The sequence below is a fragment of the Oxyura jamaicensis genome, chromosome 3 (assembly GCF_011077185.1).
Source record: "Oxyura jamaicensis isolate SHBP4307 breed ruddy duck chromosome 3, BPBGC_Ojam_1.0, whole genome shotgun sequence".
Taxonomy (NCBI): domain Eukaryota; kingdom Metazoa; phylum Chordata; class Aves; order Anseriformes; family Anatidae; genus Oxyura; species Oxyura jamaicensis.
This window is the reverse complement of record NC_048895.1, coordinates 77178133-77197913: the sequence shown is the minus strand read 5'-3', so window position 1 is coordinate 77197913 and position 19781 is coordinate 77178133. Positions and strand designations below refer to the sequence as shown.

Sequence of the window (19781 nt, the reverse complement as noted above, 5' to 3'; positions counted from 1 at the left end):
TTTCATAAGTTTCTATCAAATTTAGTTTGGCACATTGCAAATTTAATAAAGGTAATGTTGATTCATTTTCTAACATAATTTAAGAGTCAGAATTAAGAATCTTAAGTGTATCAAAAAGAAAGATTGGTAACTGAAAAAATGCATCATCTGTGCTTACAACAGCAACACAAAAATCCTCACAATAAACAGGTTTAGTGGGATGTTTACAAATCAGCAGGTTTTAATGGTTGCTGGCATGGGACAACCTCTGTCTAGGAAAAAAACTACAAGCTACGTTTGTGATACGGGTTTGGGGTAAACATTTTAATCTCTAGGGTTTAGCTCACTGGTTTGAATGGCTGAAGTTGATGATTTAAAACAGATTTTTGATAGGCAGTATTGTTTTAGACAACGTGGAAGTAACTAAAAATGTGTGGCCCAGTCCAAAGCAAAAATTCAAGGGGGAGAAATTAGAGGGCTTTTCACACTCTATGGGAGTTTTTGGTAGAGTAATGCTTAGCTAATGCAGAGCCATTCTGATGGTTTAGTGGTAAATATTAGATCAGCAACTTTATTTGTGAAAAGCTGGAAGGTGAAGGCCTTCTTGAGTGGTCCTAGTGTAAAGGACTCCACAGTTCCCAAAATTTCTTGCCTCATCCTTTGTTTGGAGATGAAGAACCTAGATCTTCCCAGAAAGAGAAGCCAGTCTTTCTGTTGCTCTGTGTGTCTGTCTGAAGTAACGGGGCTGCCTTGGCAGGGCAAAGCAATAGCTGGTTGATTCCACTTGCAACCATCTCCAGAGGTTCTCAGCAGTCTGCTCTCATATGTTACTCGAAACGCCCAATGCATTGTATTTAATATTTCCAAATCAATATTATAGTCAACTAAATTAAGGTAGGAAATAGTGCTTAAATAAATACTATTAAAAAAAATAATAATCTTTGGACAAATAATTCCTGAACTACAGTGCTAATTTAGATTAGAGAAGAAGCATAGCCTGACAGTATGATACAGATGCAGCTGAATGGCACTGTGCTTCAGGATTTCCTGAGAGTCAAACTACCTTTTACTTTGATGCATCGAAGACTAAGATGAAAAATCTATAGAAAGCCTGACATTTCTTGAGGCTGCCACAGAACAACTTTTTGATATATTGGTTACAAGTTTTCATTTGCTTGGGTAGCATGATTTCTTTTGAATTGTTTATCTTTGAAATCCCTACATACACTGTGCTTTCATGGAAAACTACAGGCTGACACCCCCCATCCCACCATATTCTACTCTTTCAAAACTTACTGGATCATTTGCTAGGTTTTCTGACTTGAAACATTTGCACTCTTTTAGGCTGTGAACAAGCTAAAGAAGCAAAATAAAAATTAGTTGTGTAATATAATAGCAGCAGTGGTTACTAATCCGTGCCAATTTGGAAGAAGTAAATGTCTCAGAAAAAAAAAAAATAAAAAGAAAAAACAAAACAAAGAAAAAACAAAACAAAAAAACTACTGTTTTATGGCAAATTTAGGGTGTGTCTCAAACCTAGGATCCAGAGAGTGTTTTCTGTTTGGCCTATATTTTTCCTGTTAATCTTTCCAGCATAATGGAGTATTTCACTAGAACAGAAGGATTGAGGTGGAATTAAAGTTTTTCCATTTAAACTGAAAGTCTTATCCTTACATTTATAAACTAATCTTTTAAACCAGTTTAATTACTTAAAGTAGTTAAATAGAATGACAATAGTATGTTTTAAGCGTTCCAACACAAAGACTTTCCTTATGTACCAATGAAAGTTAGTTTACATTAAAAAAAATATATATCCAGCTATTTGAAGCAGGGAAAATAAATAATAATAATAATAAAAGCTCTTGATCAGAAGGATTTCAGAGCTGTCCTGGCAAGGCATATCCATACAACAGGTGAAAGTGCTGCTTTTTTTGTGGACCAGAGAGTTTAGATCTCTGGAAAATGTCAGAGTAAGCTTGAATTTCTCCCTTACTGGGCTCTGGCTGTTGTAGCACTTTCTGCCAGTTGCCAGTAATATCAAGCCTGTTGGACATATCTTAACTTTAAAAATTGGCAAATTGGAGATGGTGGGGAAGAAAGATCTGTTCATATTTCCCATTTTTCTACTCAAGCTTAAGAAGTGAATTGAGCTCTGCTTGTTTCAGGGGTTTTCATCATTATGTGAATGCTTGTTCCTACTGTGCCACGATGAGTAGGAAGGAGAGTGGCCTGCTGAAATTTGATGCGTTTTTTATCAAGAAGTTTAACATTTTATTGAGCTCTGTTTCTCTAGCGCTGACTCCAGATCACAAGAGGAACAAAAGTTGAGAGAAAGTACTTAGTAGCCTCAAGGGCCCAATGAGGCTGATGTGCTGCCTCTGGATCTCATTGTGGAGTGCCATGAAAGCAAGTCAACCAATGTGGAAAACCAAGGCAGCATATCCAAGATGCTTTTTGACAAACCTTCCTGAAAGCCTCCTCAAAAATGTCATCAGGTTGTCTGGGAGCATTAGAGATTTTTTTTCTTTCTCTTCTGAAATTTGATCTCATAGAAGAATAATTGAATTTTTATTTTTTTTTCATTCTCTATTCTTCAGAGAAGTATAAGGTTCTGATTGAAGGAAATAATTTTGTTCAGACACGATGTCAAAGTGGATTGCTTTAGACTAAGGCAGTGGCTAGAAAACCAATAACCTGTGTTCTTTTTTTTTTTTTTTAATGCAGGTGTTTTTTTTTTTGTGTGTGTGTGTGTGTATATATTTTACATATTTCATAGAACCATAGCATGGCTCGGGTCGGAAGGCTCCTTAAAGATCATGCAGTTCCATCCCCCTGCCTTGGGCAGGGACACCTCCCACCAGACCAGGTTGCACAAAGCCCAACTGATTCTGTGATTCCATCATTGCTGGGAAGCACTGTGTGAGCCAAATTGCTAAGCATCCAACAGAGTTGTTGGCAGTTCTTGATGAACATACCCTCTTGCTCAGCGTATAGGCTTTAGGGAAAAGGAAGAAAAACCTGAAGACATTCCAATTCTCAAATTTCTCTAATGTAATGAATATTTAATTGTCTGTGAATTGCATCAAATTATGCAAATATTGTTTAAATAAGCAGATGAAGTAGTGTACCTTACTTTTAACTATTATATTCAAACCTATTTTTCTTTTATACCTGATCTATGAAGTTGAAATATCATGTGTTGATTGTGCTGCCTGTTATATCAGTTGAAATTTTGCCATCCAACACTGTTTTCAGTGAGTTATTTCTGTGGACACTTCAGCTGTTCAGGATGTAGTTAATATTGCAGGTGCCTATCCCAGGTTATTTTTGAGAATGAGATGAAGGATAACTACGTTACACCTAACTAAACACACAATTATATCTGAACTGAATCATAGAAACATTAAAGTTGGAAAAGACCTCCAAGATCATGTGGTCCAACCATCCACCTACCACCAATGCCACCCACTGAACCATGTCCCTAAGCACCATGTCCAACCTTTCCTTGAACACCCCCAGGGACGGTGATGCCACCACCTCCCTGGGCAACCCGTTCCAATGCCTGACTGCTCTTTCTGAGAAGAAATGTCTCCCAGTTTCCAACCTGAACCTCCCATGGCACATCTTGAGGCCATTCCCTCTAGTCCTATCACTAGTTATCTATAAGAGGCCAACACCCAGCTCCCCACACCTTCCTTTCAGGTAGTTGCAGAGAGCAATGAGGTCTCCCCTGAGCCTCCTCTTCTCCAGACTAAACAACCCCAGTTCCTTCAGCTGCTCCTCATAGCACTTGTGTTCCAGACAAGTGGTTGTTACTCTTCTGTGGCTTTCAATAAGGGCTTGAAATCTACAGGGAACTCTTGAGAATGTTGTGTCTATTGTCTTCAAGAAAATCCACCTGAACAAAGTTGTCAACCTCTATTTATAACTCTTGCACGATATTACTTGGTTCTTCTGCTGCTGTGGAGCAGTTGACAGCACTTGCAGAAAGGCAGACATCACTGTGCCTCTCTGGCAAGTAGGAACTGCAATTTTGTCTGTATAATGAAGAACTGTAATTCAGGAGAGTAGGAATGGGATTCATGTTCCTTTCTCGCAGGTTGCTTGTTTGTTATCTGGGGAATGGCTAATGGATTAATTCTGCCTTCATGCATCTCTTACGGAGTCTCCCTGAAGTTGTTGTAGTGGGTTTCACTGTAAAACTGCCAGTCTATGTAAGATTAAAGGACAAAACTGAGGACAAATTACCATAAATAAAGAACTGGATCATTTGTACTTTGTTTGATTAGTAATACTTCCTAAATGTGTTTGTAGTGTTTCAGTATTGATTTCAGTAGACACCTCTGATAGCACCTGGAATAGGGCATTGTTGTAATTGGAAAGCAGACAAAGTTTGTACTTGAGATGACTGATTTTACAGACCACACATGGCAACCAGGGGAGATGAAAAAGTCACATTATTCAGGTACTGGGAGATGAGCGTGTTAACTGTAATGGTTAGACAACCTGGGGGGAATAATTCTCTGTTACAACATCCTTTACCCTTTCTGTTGTAGAAGAAACTTTCAGTAGTCATTAAGCAGCATAGATTAATTGATATGGTCATTTTAATATTTTTGCCTTTTGGAATAATACAGAGTTTATTAAGTCTGTTCATACTGTCTATCCGTACTTTACTGTTAGTATTTGCCAGGTTTGCTTATATTCAGGCTGACGGTGGTACTTGATCAAAGCACTAATCAGTTGATCAACAGTTGTCATGATGGGGGAAATGGAAGCTGCCTTTTGAAGTTGACACAGTATACCTCTTACTTCTTTGTGCCCCCCAGTCATGTCTTTAGGAAAAATTAATATAGTCAAAGCATTAGTTTAGCTGAATGGCAAAGTTTCTTGGACCCTACAAAGGACTGTGAGATTGTGCTGTGAGATTTTCATAGCTGTTTAATATTTAGGGAAGTAAGCAAATAGCAGTAGGTGCTTCTGGCCTATTCTTAAAGTTGTTTTGTTGGGAAGTCGCTTCTCTCCCCCCTCTTCTGCCTTGTTAAGGCAATACTTACAATACTTGATTCTGAGTTTGCAGAAAGGACACATGCCTCAAAGGCAGCAGGTACAGGAAGTTCAGGCGGTAGGGTGTGATTTCCTAGGAAAGACTAGAGGAAAGGCCACTTTCAGGCTATAATCAGTCTAGCCAAAAAAAATTCATGTACACCTAGTCCACATGATGTTCTCTCTGCATAAAATTAAAAAAAAGTTGCTTTTGAATTGCATCTCCTAAAAGTATTGATCTTTTAGGCTGAGGCTGTGTATGCTTTGAATTTTAATGTGCCTCTCCTTTCTCTCTCTCTAGCTGGAATGCTTGCGGCTTTCTCTACAGGATTATAAGCTTTGATATTCAGAAGAGCAAAACTGAAAAATGCCATCTGAGAGGTGCCTGAGGTATAGTACTTGGTAGAGTGTAGGAAGTTGTTCACATTTAGTGTGATGTTTAGCAAAGCATTAATTAGCAGATAGTAAAATGTGAAATTAATGTTTTCATTCATTAGTCATTATTTAATACATATCCATGTTATAATCTGCAAGAGATTGCTGGAGGCAAATGGCAACTAGAAAGCAAAGAGAAGCATGCTGGGGATTGGTTTGGGTCTCAGTCTCGTCATATGTTATCTTGTTTATGGTCTTGTCTATACTTGGAATTTTTGATTGTGGAAGCAACTGCTGTTTTACATTTACGTAGCTGTTAGTGCCTGGTGATTTTTGGTGTTTTTACTGTTCAAATATTCAGGACATACATTACTCTTCCGGTTCTTTGAAGACAGTTCAAGCATTCTCTCCAAAGTCATCTTTCAGCCTTCCAGCTTCTCACATTCTGTCTCTTTCCCTCTTACAGAGTCTTAGTCACCCATATATACTTACCAGTCTATCTTTTCTCATTTATTTATTTGTATTGCCCATTGTCTCATCAGAGACTTGATATGTATGATTTAAGTAATTTCTCGGAGAATTTTCAGGGAAAAACACTCAATAGAGTGTATTCATCTAGTTGCTTTTCTGCACAACCTTGCACTAGTCTGATATGCTGGTAGGTTCAACTGCTGCTCTGTTTGCATTTTGGGGCTGATCTGGGATCTGAGAGGTCTGCCTGATAATAGTAGGGTATTCTACCATTTCACTTCTGTTACCTTTTCCCTGGCATGCCTCTGCAGCAGGAGAGAATCATGAAATCCTTGCCTTTTGTAGCTGTTGAGTACTGACAGCATCAATACAATGTGGCCATGTAATGTTTACAGAAATGCTGCATTTTCTCTTATAAATTCCAGTTAAATTACCTTGCATGTGTATACATTCTTCATACGTTATTAACAGAAGAGATACAGGCAATTGATTTTTAACTTCAGTCATTCAGTTGGAAAAAGGATTAGGATTGAACTGAATTTAAAACCACGCAGGTATGATCGTCTATATAATTTCCACACAAAAATTACCCTTGTGCCTTGTCTTTTCAAACTGTTTTCTACTGAGTGAAATAGTCCTTATCTACAAAATGAGATGCATTAACTTCCAGATGATTGTGAGAAATAAAGAAACAATTCACAACATTGAGAGAGAGAATAATTATAAAAAGGAGTAAAGAGACACCACCTGTAGATATAATTAGGTTATATTACTTTTATAGTTAATCTTCCAATTTTATTATGTCCTCAATTCCCTTAGGAAGAAAAAGTTCTTCCAGTTAATACAGAAGGGGAAAACCTGGTTGTGCAGACTGTATTCTGCAGTTCTGTGAGAATCAGTAACAAAACTGATAGCTTACCATTGATCAAAGATTCTTCATTGTTGCTGATGAAGACTGCAGAAAGAATAGAGTTTTACTAGTTTTCTCTCTCTTTTATTTATTTATTTTTTAATATAGCAAGTTGAACTGGTAGCATTGCTTGCCAAAAACAATGCATCTGTTTGACTCAGTCACTCTGCTATAAAAGTTGCAGAAGGGAAAAATTGTTAGAAATAATTACATTTTATTTTAACAAGTTAGATTTCTTGACAATTAACCATTAGAATTTCATTGGGGTTCCACAAATGGCAGGATTGAGGACAAAGTTTCATTTGAATGAATTGTTTTGAAATGTAGGGTATCTCCATGTGTGAAACCTAAACAATTAGAGAAGGTGTTGAAATTCAGATACAGGCTGTTCTCCTGTGTGTGTAATGTGTAAATTCATTTTAGCCATCCTTCTTCCAGATATAACACCTTAGCTTTTGTCTTTTTTCGAGGATTAGATTAGAGCAAACAGTGTGCAAGGCAGGTCTGCATTAGTTTGCAGAAAGCCAAAGCGTGGGAGTGGGATATATTATACAGAGAGTGAGCGTTGATGGGAATAAAGACTATAGCAGCCGCACAGCTGCCGCCATAGCTTGCGTATGTAGTTGACTGCATGATTTTAGTTGAAAGATGAGACCTTATTTATCTTGTAATCAAATTTCTTTTTTTATACCTTCCTTTTGATTTATTCATGAATGACTCTCTGTAAACTCACCTTCTATAACGAGCTAGATTCTCAGGCAATATGAGTTGGTAAAGTCTCACAGATTTCAGATGAACTGCATTGTTTTGTCCCAAAGAGGCTTTGCAGATTTTTTTGGTTTGTTTCTATTTGTATTTATTTCTGACTGTGTTTGCACATAAAAATGCATCTGCAGTTATATTCTCTCCTTGTCTGATTTGAAAGGAAGCTGAAATCAGACTATCCTAGGCTGGATGACAGAAGTCCTGCATTCATGCAAGGAGATATTTGGAGGTGGTGGAAAGCCTGAGTGTAAAAAAGGCTTCATAAATGCGAATGACCTTAAATCATCTGAAAACTTTCAGTAATCCAGTATCAGGCTTAAACAGGCCACCTGAGACCAAGAGTCTTCATTCTTTTGTGTAGGGCCGGTTACGTAGATGCATGCTCCTTTCCACTAATACATTGATTTGAGGTACTCAAGAGTTGTTTTTCTGTCACTCCATTGACCTAGGGCTTTATTCTTCTCATTTAACTTTACAATGATTTTGAGTTAATTCTGTGAGTCCAGCTGACATCCAGAAGCAAATGAAAATGAGAACGGTTGAGATTTTTGAATCTGAGTATCTAAGCAGATTTCATAATACTGTTATACTGAGCTTTTCTTGTGATGGATGTACCAGGAAAAGATTTTGCATGATATAGTTCATGACTTTCCTTCCAAGATTTGTCGAACAACCTTAGAAGAAGTTGTCCTGTATTGCTGATAGAATCTACTTGTTTCTTACATTTATTGATAAAATCTTTCCCCTTTTTCCTCTCAGTGTTCAGGAAATGCTGACAGGTCAGAGGCTTTGTCAGTCGAGCTCCCATAACGATGCTGTCCTGGCAGCCCTGAACCAGCAAAGAAGTGATGGCATACTTTGTGATATCACCCTTATTGCTGAAGAGCAGAAATTCCATGCGCATAAGGCAGTCCTGGCAGCCTGTAGTGACTACTTCCGAGTAAGTCCAAAGATTTGTTTTTTTATTTTCTTACAGTAATATTGAAAGTTACTCTAAGTGTAGAAGGGAGAATGTTTATCCACACCATACTGAATAAACTATAAATTTGAGCCTGGAGGAAAAATCAGTATTGATGCATATCTGGTAGAGTATACAACTTTAAATATCCACATACTTACAATTGGAAAGAAATGCAAATAGAAATATCAAAGAAATAATTAAGTTCTTTTAACATTATTAATAATTTAGTCTTTTTTTTCCCATGATGAAGTTTCTTTCTTTTTTAAAAAAAAAAAAATTAAGAACTTCAGCATTTAGAGAAAGGAAATTTAAATCTTAATAAATATAAATCAGCGTGATAAATAAATTTAAATCAGCTTGGTAAATAAATTTAAATCAGCTTGAGAGTGAATTTTTATAGGAATGTAAACAGTTATTTTCAAAGAGGACTGGTAATTTGATTCTCCTCTCAGAGCCCGTAGTAATGTTTTGAGTGTAATGAAGCTTGTTTTCAGAAGCAGATGTTCTTGAAATGTAAAGGTTAAAATATTTTTTGTGAAACCTGGCTAAATCAGATGCTCAGAATGGAAAATTGAACCCACACGATAAAGGCAGAGTAGTTGAAAATTTGAGATTTCTAATAGAAAAAGCATTTTTTTGTAAGAGGCAAAGCTACATTATAGTGTATCTGTTCAAGATGTTGAACTGTCTGCAGCTTTTTAGTTGACTGGTGTTTTTTTTAAAGTGTGAGTCATTCTGTTGTTATTTGGAGACTAAAGCTGAAATTAATTTAAAGGTCTGTTTTCTGTAACAAAGCAAGTTTATTTAATATTTTGCCTACACTGTAATTGTATTGCTACAAGCACCATTATGGTGACCTGTTTGGTTAGAATAGTAATACAGGGTATTACTATTCTGTAGTAACTTTTCTGTATCCCTTATTATTTGAGCATAATTTTCATTTATTTTGGAGTTGACTTTTTTTTGGTCAGAACTGAGTAAATTATTCTACGCATTTAAGAAAGAAATACTGTTACCTTGATGTTATTTTTATTGTGATGACTTTGAGCCAATTGACTGCTCATTTTTTGAGCTTGTCTGCATGCTTCTGTGTTCTGCTCCTGCAGACTTTGTGCTGCGGTAGCTGTTAATATTGCTTTGTTGTGGTGCCCTGGCCTGCTGTCACACAGATTGCTTAGCACTGTTTTTTTTCCCCTTGCCCCTTCCCTTTACCTCTGTGTACAGATAAAGAGGGATTTGGGAGCTCTCTAGCTCCAGAGAGTGTTATATATACCTGCTGATGGTAGCTGTACTACAGGACTGTTTTTCTGGCTTGGCTGAAATATTTTAATAAGTGTGCCACACGATTCCTTGAGACCTGTGAAATGCGTTCCTTCCAGAGCTCTTTGTATTCAGTGCATAGAAACATCATAGAGTGGGCATCTGTACCGCATTCAAGTGGTGTGGTAGGAACAGCTTCTACCTTAGTCACTTATTTATTGACCTTGAGATTTGGGGCGCAGTGACTCAGCTTGTCACTTCCAATTGAGTTACTTGCTATTTGCTGAATGGTTGGTGCAAATTGAAATCTTAATGCCCTTTGGTGAAGAAAAAAAAAAAGCTTTATAGTAGATCAAATTAATAGTTTCTACATAAATATCTCCTACTAAAAATACCAAATGATTTATGCAGCATTTGGTATTTGATCTGCCCCTAAATTGTTACATTTTGGTAGAACTTATTCTTCAAACTTCAGGTATCGGCTATAAATATGAAACTCATGCTTTCTGAAATCAGTCAACCATTTCTATTATTAATGGACAAAAAGCTTTGTTAAAAAAATTGAGAAATTAAATTTGATTTATTAGATTTATTCTGTAGAAACATGGTGAAAAAGTGACTGGAATCAGGAATATAGTATGTAATAATTTAAAAAAAAAAACACAAGGGTTGATTAAAAAGTAATAGTTTTTAAATTTAAACTGGGATTATAAATGTTTTTTATAGGGGAATTTTGCCTGATTTGAGCTACCCAAGCATTCATATTCTAAGATTTAGGAGAGTGATGGCAATATTCATTCCGAGTCAAGGAAGAGAAATAGACATCTCCAGAGGACGGTAAAGGAGGGTAGAAGACTTGTTTAGGATGAGATAAATCAACATATGGAAGTGCCAGATTTCTCTATACTGGTCATAAAGACTAGGCTTAAGTGCTTCATATTTAGCTGTTAAAATTACTTAAGGTGAGTTCTACCCTTAGTTTTCCTGGATTTTATTGGAGGAATTGTTGGAAGAACCTTCTTCTAACTGTGCAGAAATAATTGCCAAGATAAACTTACTTTTTCATGTAAGCACAGAACTGCAGGGGATAGGATTCTGAGAACATCAGATGTTGGTGTTACTGTGAATAAAATTGAGATGACAACACTATACACCATTGTGACACAAAGAACTTGCCTTTCGTAGCTTCAGGTTACTGTAGCTCACAGATTTGATTAATATACCAGCCTGCCCCCAGCTCTCTCTGGGGTGGCTGTCGTCCAGTTCTTCTGATTATATAGATTCCCAAGAAGTATGCCCAATTGTACTCAAGGCTCTGTCGGTGTGAATATTTTTGTTTTCTTTTTTGTCACTTCTCTAAAAACAGCTTGTACAAGAGACTGGATATTTACTTCCTACAGATCCCGCATACGGTTTTCTATGTGTTCTGTGTCTATTTAGATTTAAATGGAGCTACTGCTGAGACTGTACTTTCTTGATGAGAATAACAAATCAGCTGAGCAGCATGTTTCTCTTCAAATTGCCATTTATTTTCTTGTTTTACTGCAACAGAAAGTTTAACACTTTAGAAGGATGACTCTGTGTCCCATTACAAATGGATGAGGGAGTGGGAGCCATTGTATGTAAAAGAATGTTGAATGTCAGACATTGTTTTTTATTATCAATTTTTCTTTGGGGTTATAGTCTGGGGTAAATTCTTCATTTGCTTTTCTAAGACAAGACAGGGACCTGAGCTTCATCAAATACTGAGCTTTGACCAGATCCTGGGGTAACAGCCTGCCATCCTGGCTGGTGTAGTTAGTCTTGTAGTTTCAGCTGAGATGAAATGTGAGTATTTAAATTAGAAATTAGAATAGTTCAGTAGGAAGGGATTTATAAGGGTTATTGAGTCCAGCTGCCTGTCCTAAGTATAACACCTGATTTGGGAGTTTGTATCATTTAGATACAAAAATACTCTGTATGACTTTTTTCCTTTTTTTTTTTTTTTTTTTTTTTTTTTCATAGAAGTACAGAGTTGAGTGAGAGTTTAAGCCACTTGAGGACTAGGATTTTCAATTTCCTTTCTTTACAGCATCTGCTGAAAGACCTCTTCTTCTTTCAAAATGAGCTAGGGAACACAGGAGTCAGCTTCTTACCCTTAAAGATTCATGTAAAGAATAGTAAATAAATGTATTTTTATCAATTATTTTCTTAAGTAACAAACAGCATTATAGGCAAAGTTTTCTGTACGACATGCTGCAATTTGCTGTTTGTCTCAGTCTATTGCAGCGAGACAAGAAGGTTTAGTTAGTGAGTATATGTAAATTGTGATAGCTCTGGCAAGCTAAGTGATTTCCAATTAAAAGATATTTTTTTCTTTTTTTCCCCTCTGGGAGCAAAATGAAATGTTACTGCATGACTTCATTAGTAGGCATTTACAGTGTTGGCAGGTGATTATGTAACATCAAGCTTTTCTTGTACAAAATGCATTGGTTTTCCAGTCAGAACAACTTCTTTCTCCTTCTTTATTTTTCGTTGATATATATTTCACATGGATTTATAGTCATAGGACTAGATTATTTTTTTCCTCAGAAAGATGTATGTTTTCCATGTTATCTGGATGTACAGGATTATATCAATTAACTAGAATAGATTTTAAAATGTCAATAATATCCTGATTCTTTTTTCCACAATGAGCACATTCACTTCTTAAGAGAATCTTTCTTTGAAATTGACCTAATAGATACTAGTTTTGTTTACCGTCTTTGTATTTTAACTGTCACAGTTGATTTTTAAGCATTTTATTTTCAGAATTTTTCCTGTTCTCTTTCCTCCCTGTCAACAGAGTATATCTTCCTGCGTACACAGCAGTGCTGATTGTTCTTATTTTGTAATATATTGCATCCTTTCTGCATAAGGTTAGAGAACTGATTTTTATAAACACATTCTTGAGGTGTGAAAGATTGTATGAAGCAAATAGCTTCCAAGGTCTTGTTACATAAGTCATAAAGACAAAAATACTCTCCTTAATACATTTTAGGGGTAGCTGTAAGGATCTCTAGTTCTGACATGCTACTATGACCATGAAGGGTTGCTTATTTAGAAATCCTTCTCCTAGATAACATTTAAAAATGTCAGATCTTTGCATTTGGACCAAATAAATTCTATTGTTCTAGTAACATCTATTCACTGCTGAGACTTTTGTTCTAAATGAGGCTGTTACCCTCACTATAAGCTTCCTGAGTAGGTTGGGAAACATTTCTTATGTCTAAACTTTTCCTGGGATCAGTTTAATTTCATTTTCTCAGTTGGAAATTATGATGTATTTGAGAAATTAAAGTATTTCATCTGTTTTAATTGCCTAACACAACTTTGGTAGATTTCAGTCACATAGATTCACTGTGGCATCTGAATTTGTTTCTAAATTACTTTTTTTTCAATTTCCTAAGCATATAAAATATTTGCTTTTCCTAAATAATGTATGTGCCATCTTGTTTTTAATCACCATAGGCTCTTCAACTCAAATAATTTAAACTATAGCCTTCATAAGGATATTGTTGTTATATTTACTAGCAATTAACTTGAATAAATTCCTTTATGTCTGTTATCTGCCTGTAACTTGCACCCAAGAGTAGTATTTTAATGAATTTGAAATCCAGAGTTCTAAGATAGACCAATCACTGTCAACAAGGTAATGTTAAGAAGGAAATGCAATTGAAGAACAGATTCTGCTTGATTCTGTTCAATTTTATCTTCTCAGATATGAGATATGATACATAGAATTCACAATCCCCCAAACAACAAAAAACATTTCAAAAAATCCCTAAAATGTTTTACATTACTAAAAGTTCCTAGCCAACTCTATTTATTTTATTTAAGAGATTATTTTTGTCTAACTCCTGAACTTATATCTAATACAGACTTCTTGGGGACAACATAGGCTGAAACCTGACTTTTTTTTTTTTTTTAATGTATCACAGAATCACAGAATCATCTAGGTTGGAAGAGACCTCCAAGATCACCAAGTCCAACCTCTGACCTAACACTAACAAGTCCTCCACTAAACCATATCAGTAAGCTCTAAATCTAAACGTCTTTTAAAGACCTCCAGGGATGGTGACTCAACCACTTCCCTGGGCAGCCTATTCCAGTGACTAACAACCCTTTCAGTAAAGAAGTTCTTCCTAATGTCCAACCTAAACCTCCCCTGGCGCAACTTTAGCCCATTCCCCCTTGTCCTGTCACCAGGCACGTGGGAGAACAGACCAACCCCCACCTCGCTACAGCCTCCTACTCTCTGTAGAGTACGATAAGGTCACCCCGAGCCTTCTCTCTTCCAGGCAGAACAATCCCAGCTCCCTCAGCCGCTCCTCGTAGGACTTGTTCTCCAGACCCTTCACCAGCTTCGTAGCCCTTCTCTGGACTTGCTCAAGCACCTCCATGTCCTTCTTGTAGCGAGGGGCCCAAAACTGAACACAGTACTCGAGGTGCGGCCTCACCAGAGCTGAGTACAGGGGGACAATCACTTCCCTGGACCTGCTGGCCACGCTGTTTCTTATGCAAGCCAGGATGCTGCTGGCCTTCTTGGCCGCCTGAGCACACTGCTGGCTCATATTCAGCCGACTGTCAACGAATACTCCCAGGTCCTTCTCTGCCAGGCAGCTTTCTAACCACACATCTCCCAGCCTGTAGCTCTGTTTGGGGTTGTTGTGCCCCAGGTGCAGGACCCGGCACTTGGCCTTGTTGAACTTCATACCGTTGGCCTCGGCCCATCGGTCCAACCTATCCAGATCCTCCTGCAAAGCCTTCCTACCCTCGAGCAGATCGACACACGCACCTAACTTGGTGTCATCTGCAAACTTACTGAGGGTGCACTCCATCCCCTCGTCCAGATCATTGATAAAGATGTTAAAGAGGGCTGGCCCCAGGACTGAGCCTTGGGGGACTCCCCTAGTGACCGGCCTCCAACTGGATTTAACTCCATTCTCCATGACTCTGGGCCCAGCTACCCAGCCAGTTTCTAACCCCATGAAGCGTGCGCCAGTCCAAGCCAAGAGCAGCCAGTTTCTCGAGGAGAATGCTGTGGGAAACAGTGTCAAAAGCCTTACTGAAGTCAAGGTAGACCACATCCACAGCCTTTCCCTCATCCGCCAGGTGAGTCACTTTGTCATAGAAGGAGATCAGGTTCGTTAAGCAGGACCTGCCTTTCATAAACCCATGCTGACTGGGCCTGATCACCTGGTTGCCCTGCAACTGCCACATGATGACACCCAAGATAATCTGCTCAATGAGCTTCCCTGGCACTGAGGTCAAACTGACAGGCCTGTAGTTCCCCGGGTCAACCCTCCGGCCCTTCTTGTAGATGGGCGTCACATTCGCTAGCCGCCAGTCAACTGGGACCTCCCCCGATAGCCAGGACTGCCGATAAATGATGGAAAGCGGCTTGGCCAACTCTTCTGCCAGTTCTCTCAGTACCCTCGGGTGGATCCCAGCTGGCCTCATAGACTTGCGTACATCTAAGTGCTGTAGCAGGTCGCCAACCATTTCCTCATGGATTGCGAGGGCCACATCCTGCTCCCCATCCCCTTCCACCAGCACAGGGTACTGGGTACCTAGAGAACAACTAGTCTTGCTGCTAAAGACTGAGGCAAAGAAGGCATTAAGCACCTCAGCCTTTTCCTCATCTCTTGTCACTAAGTTTCCCCACCATAGGAATAGTATGTGTTATCAACACCTTTACTAAATTTAATCAAATCATTCAAAGTAATTGAAGCACAGGCATGTGTGAAGTGGCTCATTGTCTGAAGGCCTTTTCATCTGAACAAGCTGTTGTTTACTTCTTAACTGTGCATGAAAGTGGTTTGCAAATGATTTAAAGCTTTCTAAATCAGTATTTTACTGTATTTACTGTCTAAGTAGACAAGGTAACCGGGAGTGTCTGGGTTATTTTATTTAGTTCAACCTTATCTTTGCAATTAATGCTTCTTTCTTCTGTGAAGCTCTGAAGCAGTTTTCCATTGCTGTGGACAGAATTCACACAGGATGGCTGTGTGGGTCCTATCACAAACATTTACAATATTTTCTGAATTCAGTTTTCAAATTCCCTGCAGTTATGTTGTCAGTAAATATGTTTGTCACAATTCTCATAGTGTATAAATAAATTAATTGCAATTCTGCTGCTCTGGATAGTAAACAATATCATGTCTTATTCTCTGAGTCATCCTCTTAATTTTTATTTTTACTTTCTTTTTTTTTAAAATTCCCTGTACAGTAAGTGCACCATGAGTAAGTGTGGCAGAATTAGCTCTGCAGTTAGTGAGGTAGGCCTTAGGAGACTGTAGCTCACTGTCTCTAATTAAATCAGTATTATAGCAACATGTGGTGGTTGGTAACTATTCAATTGATGTGTTTCCTTGATTTAAAAGCAGGGCAGAAAGGAGTAGAGTCATTGTAGCCTTGTTGCTGTAATTTCCAATTCTCTTTGCCATCTTCTCTTTTGCTTCCTCTAGGCTACCTCAGTTCAATTTTTCAGCATTTTTGTAGCAGAGTTCTGAAGCTAGGCTGGGCTCCGCAGCAACTTCTGTTGCTGCAAGTGTCTGCCAGTGGATAGCCAACTTACTGGAGCAGGGCTGTGGTATGGAACTGTTTCATACTGATACTCTTCTCAGTCTCTGCAAGCTGGTGAAGAAGTCTTAAATCTTAGAAAATTGTTGGATGCAATAGATGCTTTCTATATTTTGCAGTCCTCATTAGTATCTTCCTACACAATGTCAGGAGAAGTTAAAGCTATTCTGTGGGTGTAGTAAAGCTGAAAACCCCTTCTGCGTCAACCACCTGAGTGATTTACTTGGGCAGTGTGTCTCTTCTAGGTTGAGTGAGTAGGACTGACATACCATGAGAAGTACCCAAAGAGAGCAAGACTGCTGAAGAGCTAAAAACATGATATACATCTTGCACTTGCAAAATGTACATAGGTGGTTTTAGGATGTTTTAAAACTATCAAAACAGCTGTTTTTCTTTTGGATGCTTCTTCAGGGTTTTGTGCATTCCACTTCATTTGTACAAGGAGAAGCTCATCACAATGCACGTGCTTTTGCCTTTCATGTTGCACATTATGCTTGTTAGAAGTTTTATAGGAAATATCTGTCTTAAAAAAAAAAAAAAAAAAAAAAAATCAGGTTCTTCATTGCCAGCAGGGCCATTTTTTGCACCTTGTTAAGAACATCATTTTAGTAGCCTGAAATGCAGTATTGGTTAGTTGAATTCTTGTCAGTGTAGGCATTCATTCGTCTAATAAAAGGTTGTATTTATGCAGTAGAACCTCTACGTTTGACTGTCCTGAACAGTTTTATGCTGTTGATAAATGCTGTAAAATGCTGCTGGTTGCTTATCTTTGGCAGGAGTTAATCTGCCTAAGTTAACCTGTATTCAAACTTAGACATCTAAAACCAGGCTGAGTCCCAATCCACTCTTACTGGATGACCTAATGTGCAAGAGACCAATGAATTAAATCGCCTCTCTGTTTAACAGGTAAGCCTCATAAGAAGGAAATACCCTTAACAGCATTGGGAGAGAACAAAGAATGGCCCACTGTGTCAGATTGTTGGCTACTTGCTTTAGCAGTAGCTGTTTGTGATATCTGGAGAAAAAAAATAAGAATGGGCTAAACTTAATGTGTCCCTGCAAATTCTCCACCTGTGTTTAGCTTGGGCATTTCCAGAGCAGGGTGTGATTTCTGTCTATTCAGTAACCCAAGATAAACGTCTCACCCAAGCTTTTTTCCTGTTTCCCATGGAGGCTGTGAAGAAATGTTGTCCACTGTGTGCTCTGACAAGTGACCCCTTCATTAATGTGAAGAAAATACTTTTTGTTTGTTCTGAATCTGATTTATACCAGTTTCATTTCATTTTCTCTGGTTCTTCCATTGGAAAAGACAACAAACTGTCAGTTCCTGGGTGTTTTTCTCATGGCACTCAATCATCATCTCTCTTTCAGGTTGGAGGCTTCTAACTTTCTCAGATATTACTCAAATGGAAGCTGTTCCATATTCTTGATCATGCTTTGGATCTTCTCTACTATATCTTTTGTGAGATTTGTGTGCAGTGTTAGGCAAAGCACAGACTTCTGCCTGGCCGCAGGGTTGTTTTCTGTTTTGTTATCTCTCAACTAAAAAAAGTCTATGTTATTTGTTTGCTTTTTAGAACTTTTTTTTTTCTTTAACTGTTGCTGAGTACTCAACTGACACCTTCAAGAAACTCTCATACTGCAAGACTTCTCTTCTGAACTGTAATGTTCAGGAGGGACATCATCACTTTCAAATTTAGGATGTTTTTCTCATGTGAATCACTCTACATTGAATTTTAGCCCAATCACTCGTCTCATGCAATGCTTTCAAAGTTTATCACATTTTGCCTGTGCCCTTACTAACTGGAATAGCTTTGTCTCAATGGATGCTGTAGCTGTACTGGTGTTACCCTTTTCCAGATTGTTTCTGGATATGTTAAATATGCAAAACTGTTGTGCTCCACTGGAATCATCACTCCCTTGTAAAAACTGGCCAGCTCTTTTCATTTTTTTTCTCCCTCCCTGTCTTCAGTCACTCATTTATCCAGGCAAAGACCTCTTTTTCTTTGCTCTGTTGCATAGTTCAGTTTAAAGGCCTTTGAAGAACTTTGGATTCACAGAAAGGATTTTGACGCTTTGTGGAAAAGTAATGGTTAGAGCCCAGTATAACATTCTCTTAATCAGTAGACTGTAGCTATTACTTTTACATGTATAAAAGCAGTTTTACATGTGTGTGTATGTGTGCGCAAAACTCAAAATGCAGTAAACCATTTACCATTTCAGCTGTGTGAAGCATTCTCACCTATGGATGAAATAAGAATGTGGTCTTCCAAGATTTATAGAGTACCAGCTGTAAAAGCAAGCAACAACAGTACATAAAGCCAATTTGAAAGCAATATTACTAGATGCTTAGATAACTTATAAAATGTATGTGTTTTTAGAAGCTGTCATACCTGGTACTGAAGTATCTACCTTTCCAGAATTTGACTTCAACACAAAAGGAGTAGATATCAAGCCTATGGAATTTTGGGGGATAATTAAATTGACATCACTGGGGTTTGTTACTTTGGAGGGGTTTTGTTTGTCAGCGATGAAGAAAAAGTCAAAGGTTAAATGAGAACAGCCAAATGTAGACTACTAAAAAAAAAAAAAAGATGAGTTTATAGAGGCATTTGTTCCAGAGGAGATAGCTGATCAAGGGCAGAGCTCAGCTGCTGATGAAAGCTACTGTGAGAAATGATTGTAATATTAGCAAAACCTTGGTTACTCAAGATATTCTTCTCCTATTTAGCAAATAGTGGATGTTTGATTGCTGTTGTAGGTTTTCTCAGTAAAAGGATATGGAAAACCAAAGAAAAATTGGTCATTGAGCTGGCTTTATTCTTTGGCTTTTGTATCAAATAGTTGAATAAAGATATCAGTGGGAGTTAGGTGTGGTACTTTAGCAAAGTTATACTATGATCATAATGGAAAATAGTTTTATAGTCATAATGGAAGAATAATTTTTTGAAAGATATAAACTGTATCTAGTTTAACCCTTCATAAAATGGGCTGGATTTGAAAGGTATCTGCTACAAACCTTCATAAAATGGACCATTTCATATTGCAGCATTAGGCTTCTCACACAAGTACGCTTTTGCAGTTAAGCTGCACAATAGGAGATAGTTGTTGCAGTTTACTATTGGTTGGTACGTTTGGATTTCAGTGTGTAATGCCATTTATGTCACATAATGACTAGCTTCTTAGAAGCTAATTTTAATAACTAAGATTACGTTATTCCAATTCTGCTAAATGAAACTTTGCTGTACAACTATTTAGTTATGACTTACATACTGTGAAGTGAGAAACTTCTTGTCTTGCTATGTTGAGTTTGCTTTTAAAAGTAGCCCCTCTTAAAGGTGTCGACACTTTCACTTTTTCTATTCTTCCTTCCTTCCTTCCTTCCTTCCTTCCTTCCTTCCTTCCTTCCTT

The 19781-nt window shown here is 37.8% G+C and overlaps 1 protein-coding gene across 12 annotated transcripts in view; it reads left to right on the top strand.

The window, feature by feature from the left end:
• KLHL32 (kelch like family member 32) overlaps positions 1–19781 on the top strand; it is a 128616-nt gene that overhangs the window by 22745 nt on the left and 86090 nt on the right. For 9 of the 12 annotated variants that reach the window (XM_035319996.1, XM_035319987.1, XM_035319992.1 and 6 more), the window contains 2 exons: positions 5327–5415; positions 8306–8486. In XM_035319996.1, the coding sequence (XP_035175887.1) occupies positions 5393–5415; positions 8306–8486 (204 nt within the window). In that variant the 5' untranslated portion in view covers positions 5327–5392. Of the gene's footprint in view, positions 1–5326; positions 5416–7746; positions 7766–8305; positions 8487–19781 lie in introns of those variants that run through there. The other 3 variants (XM_035319994.1, XM_035319993.1, XM_035319995.1) reach the window with 2 other exon arrangements.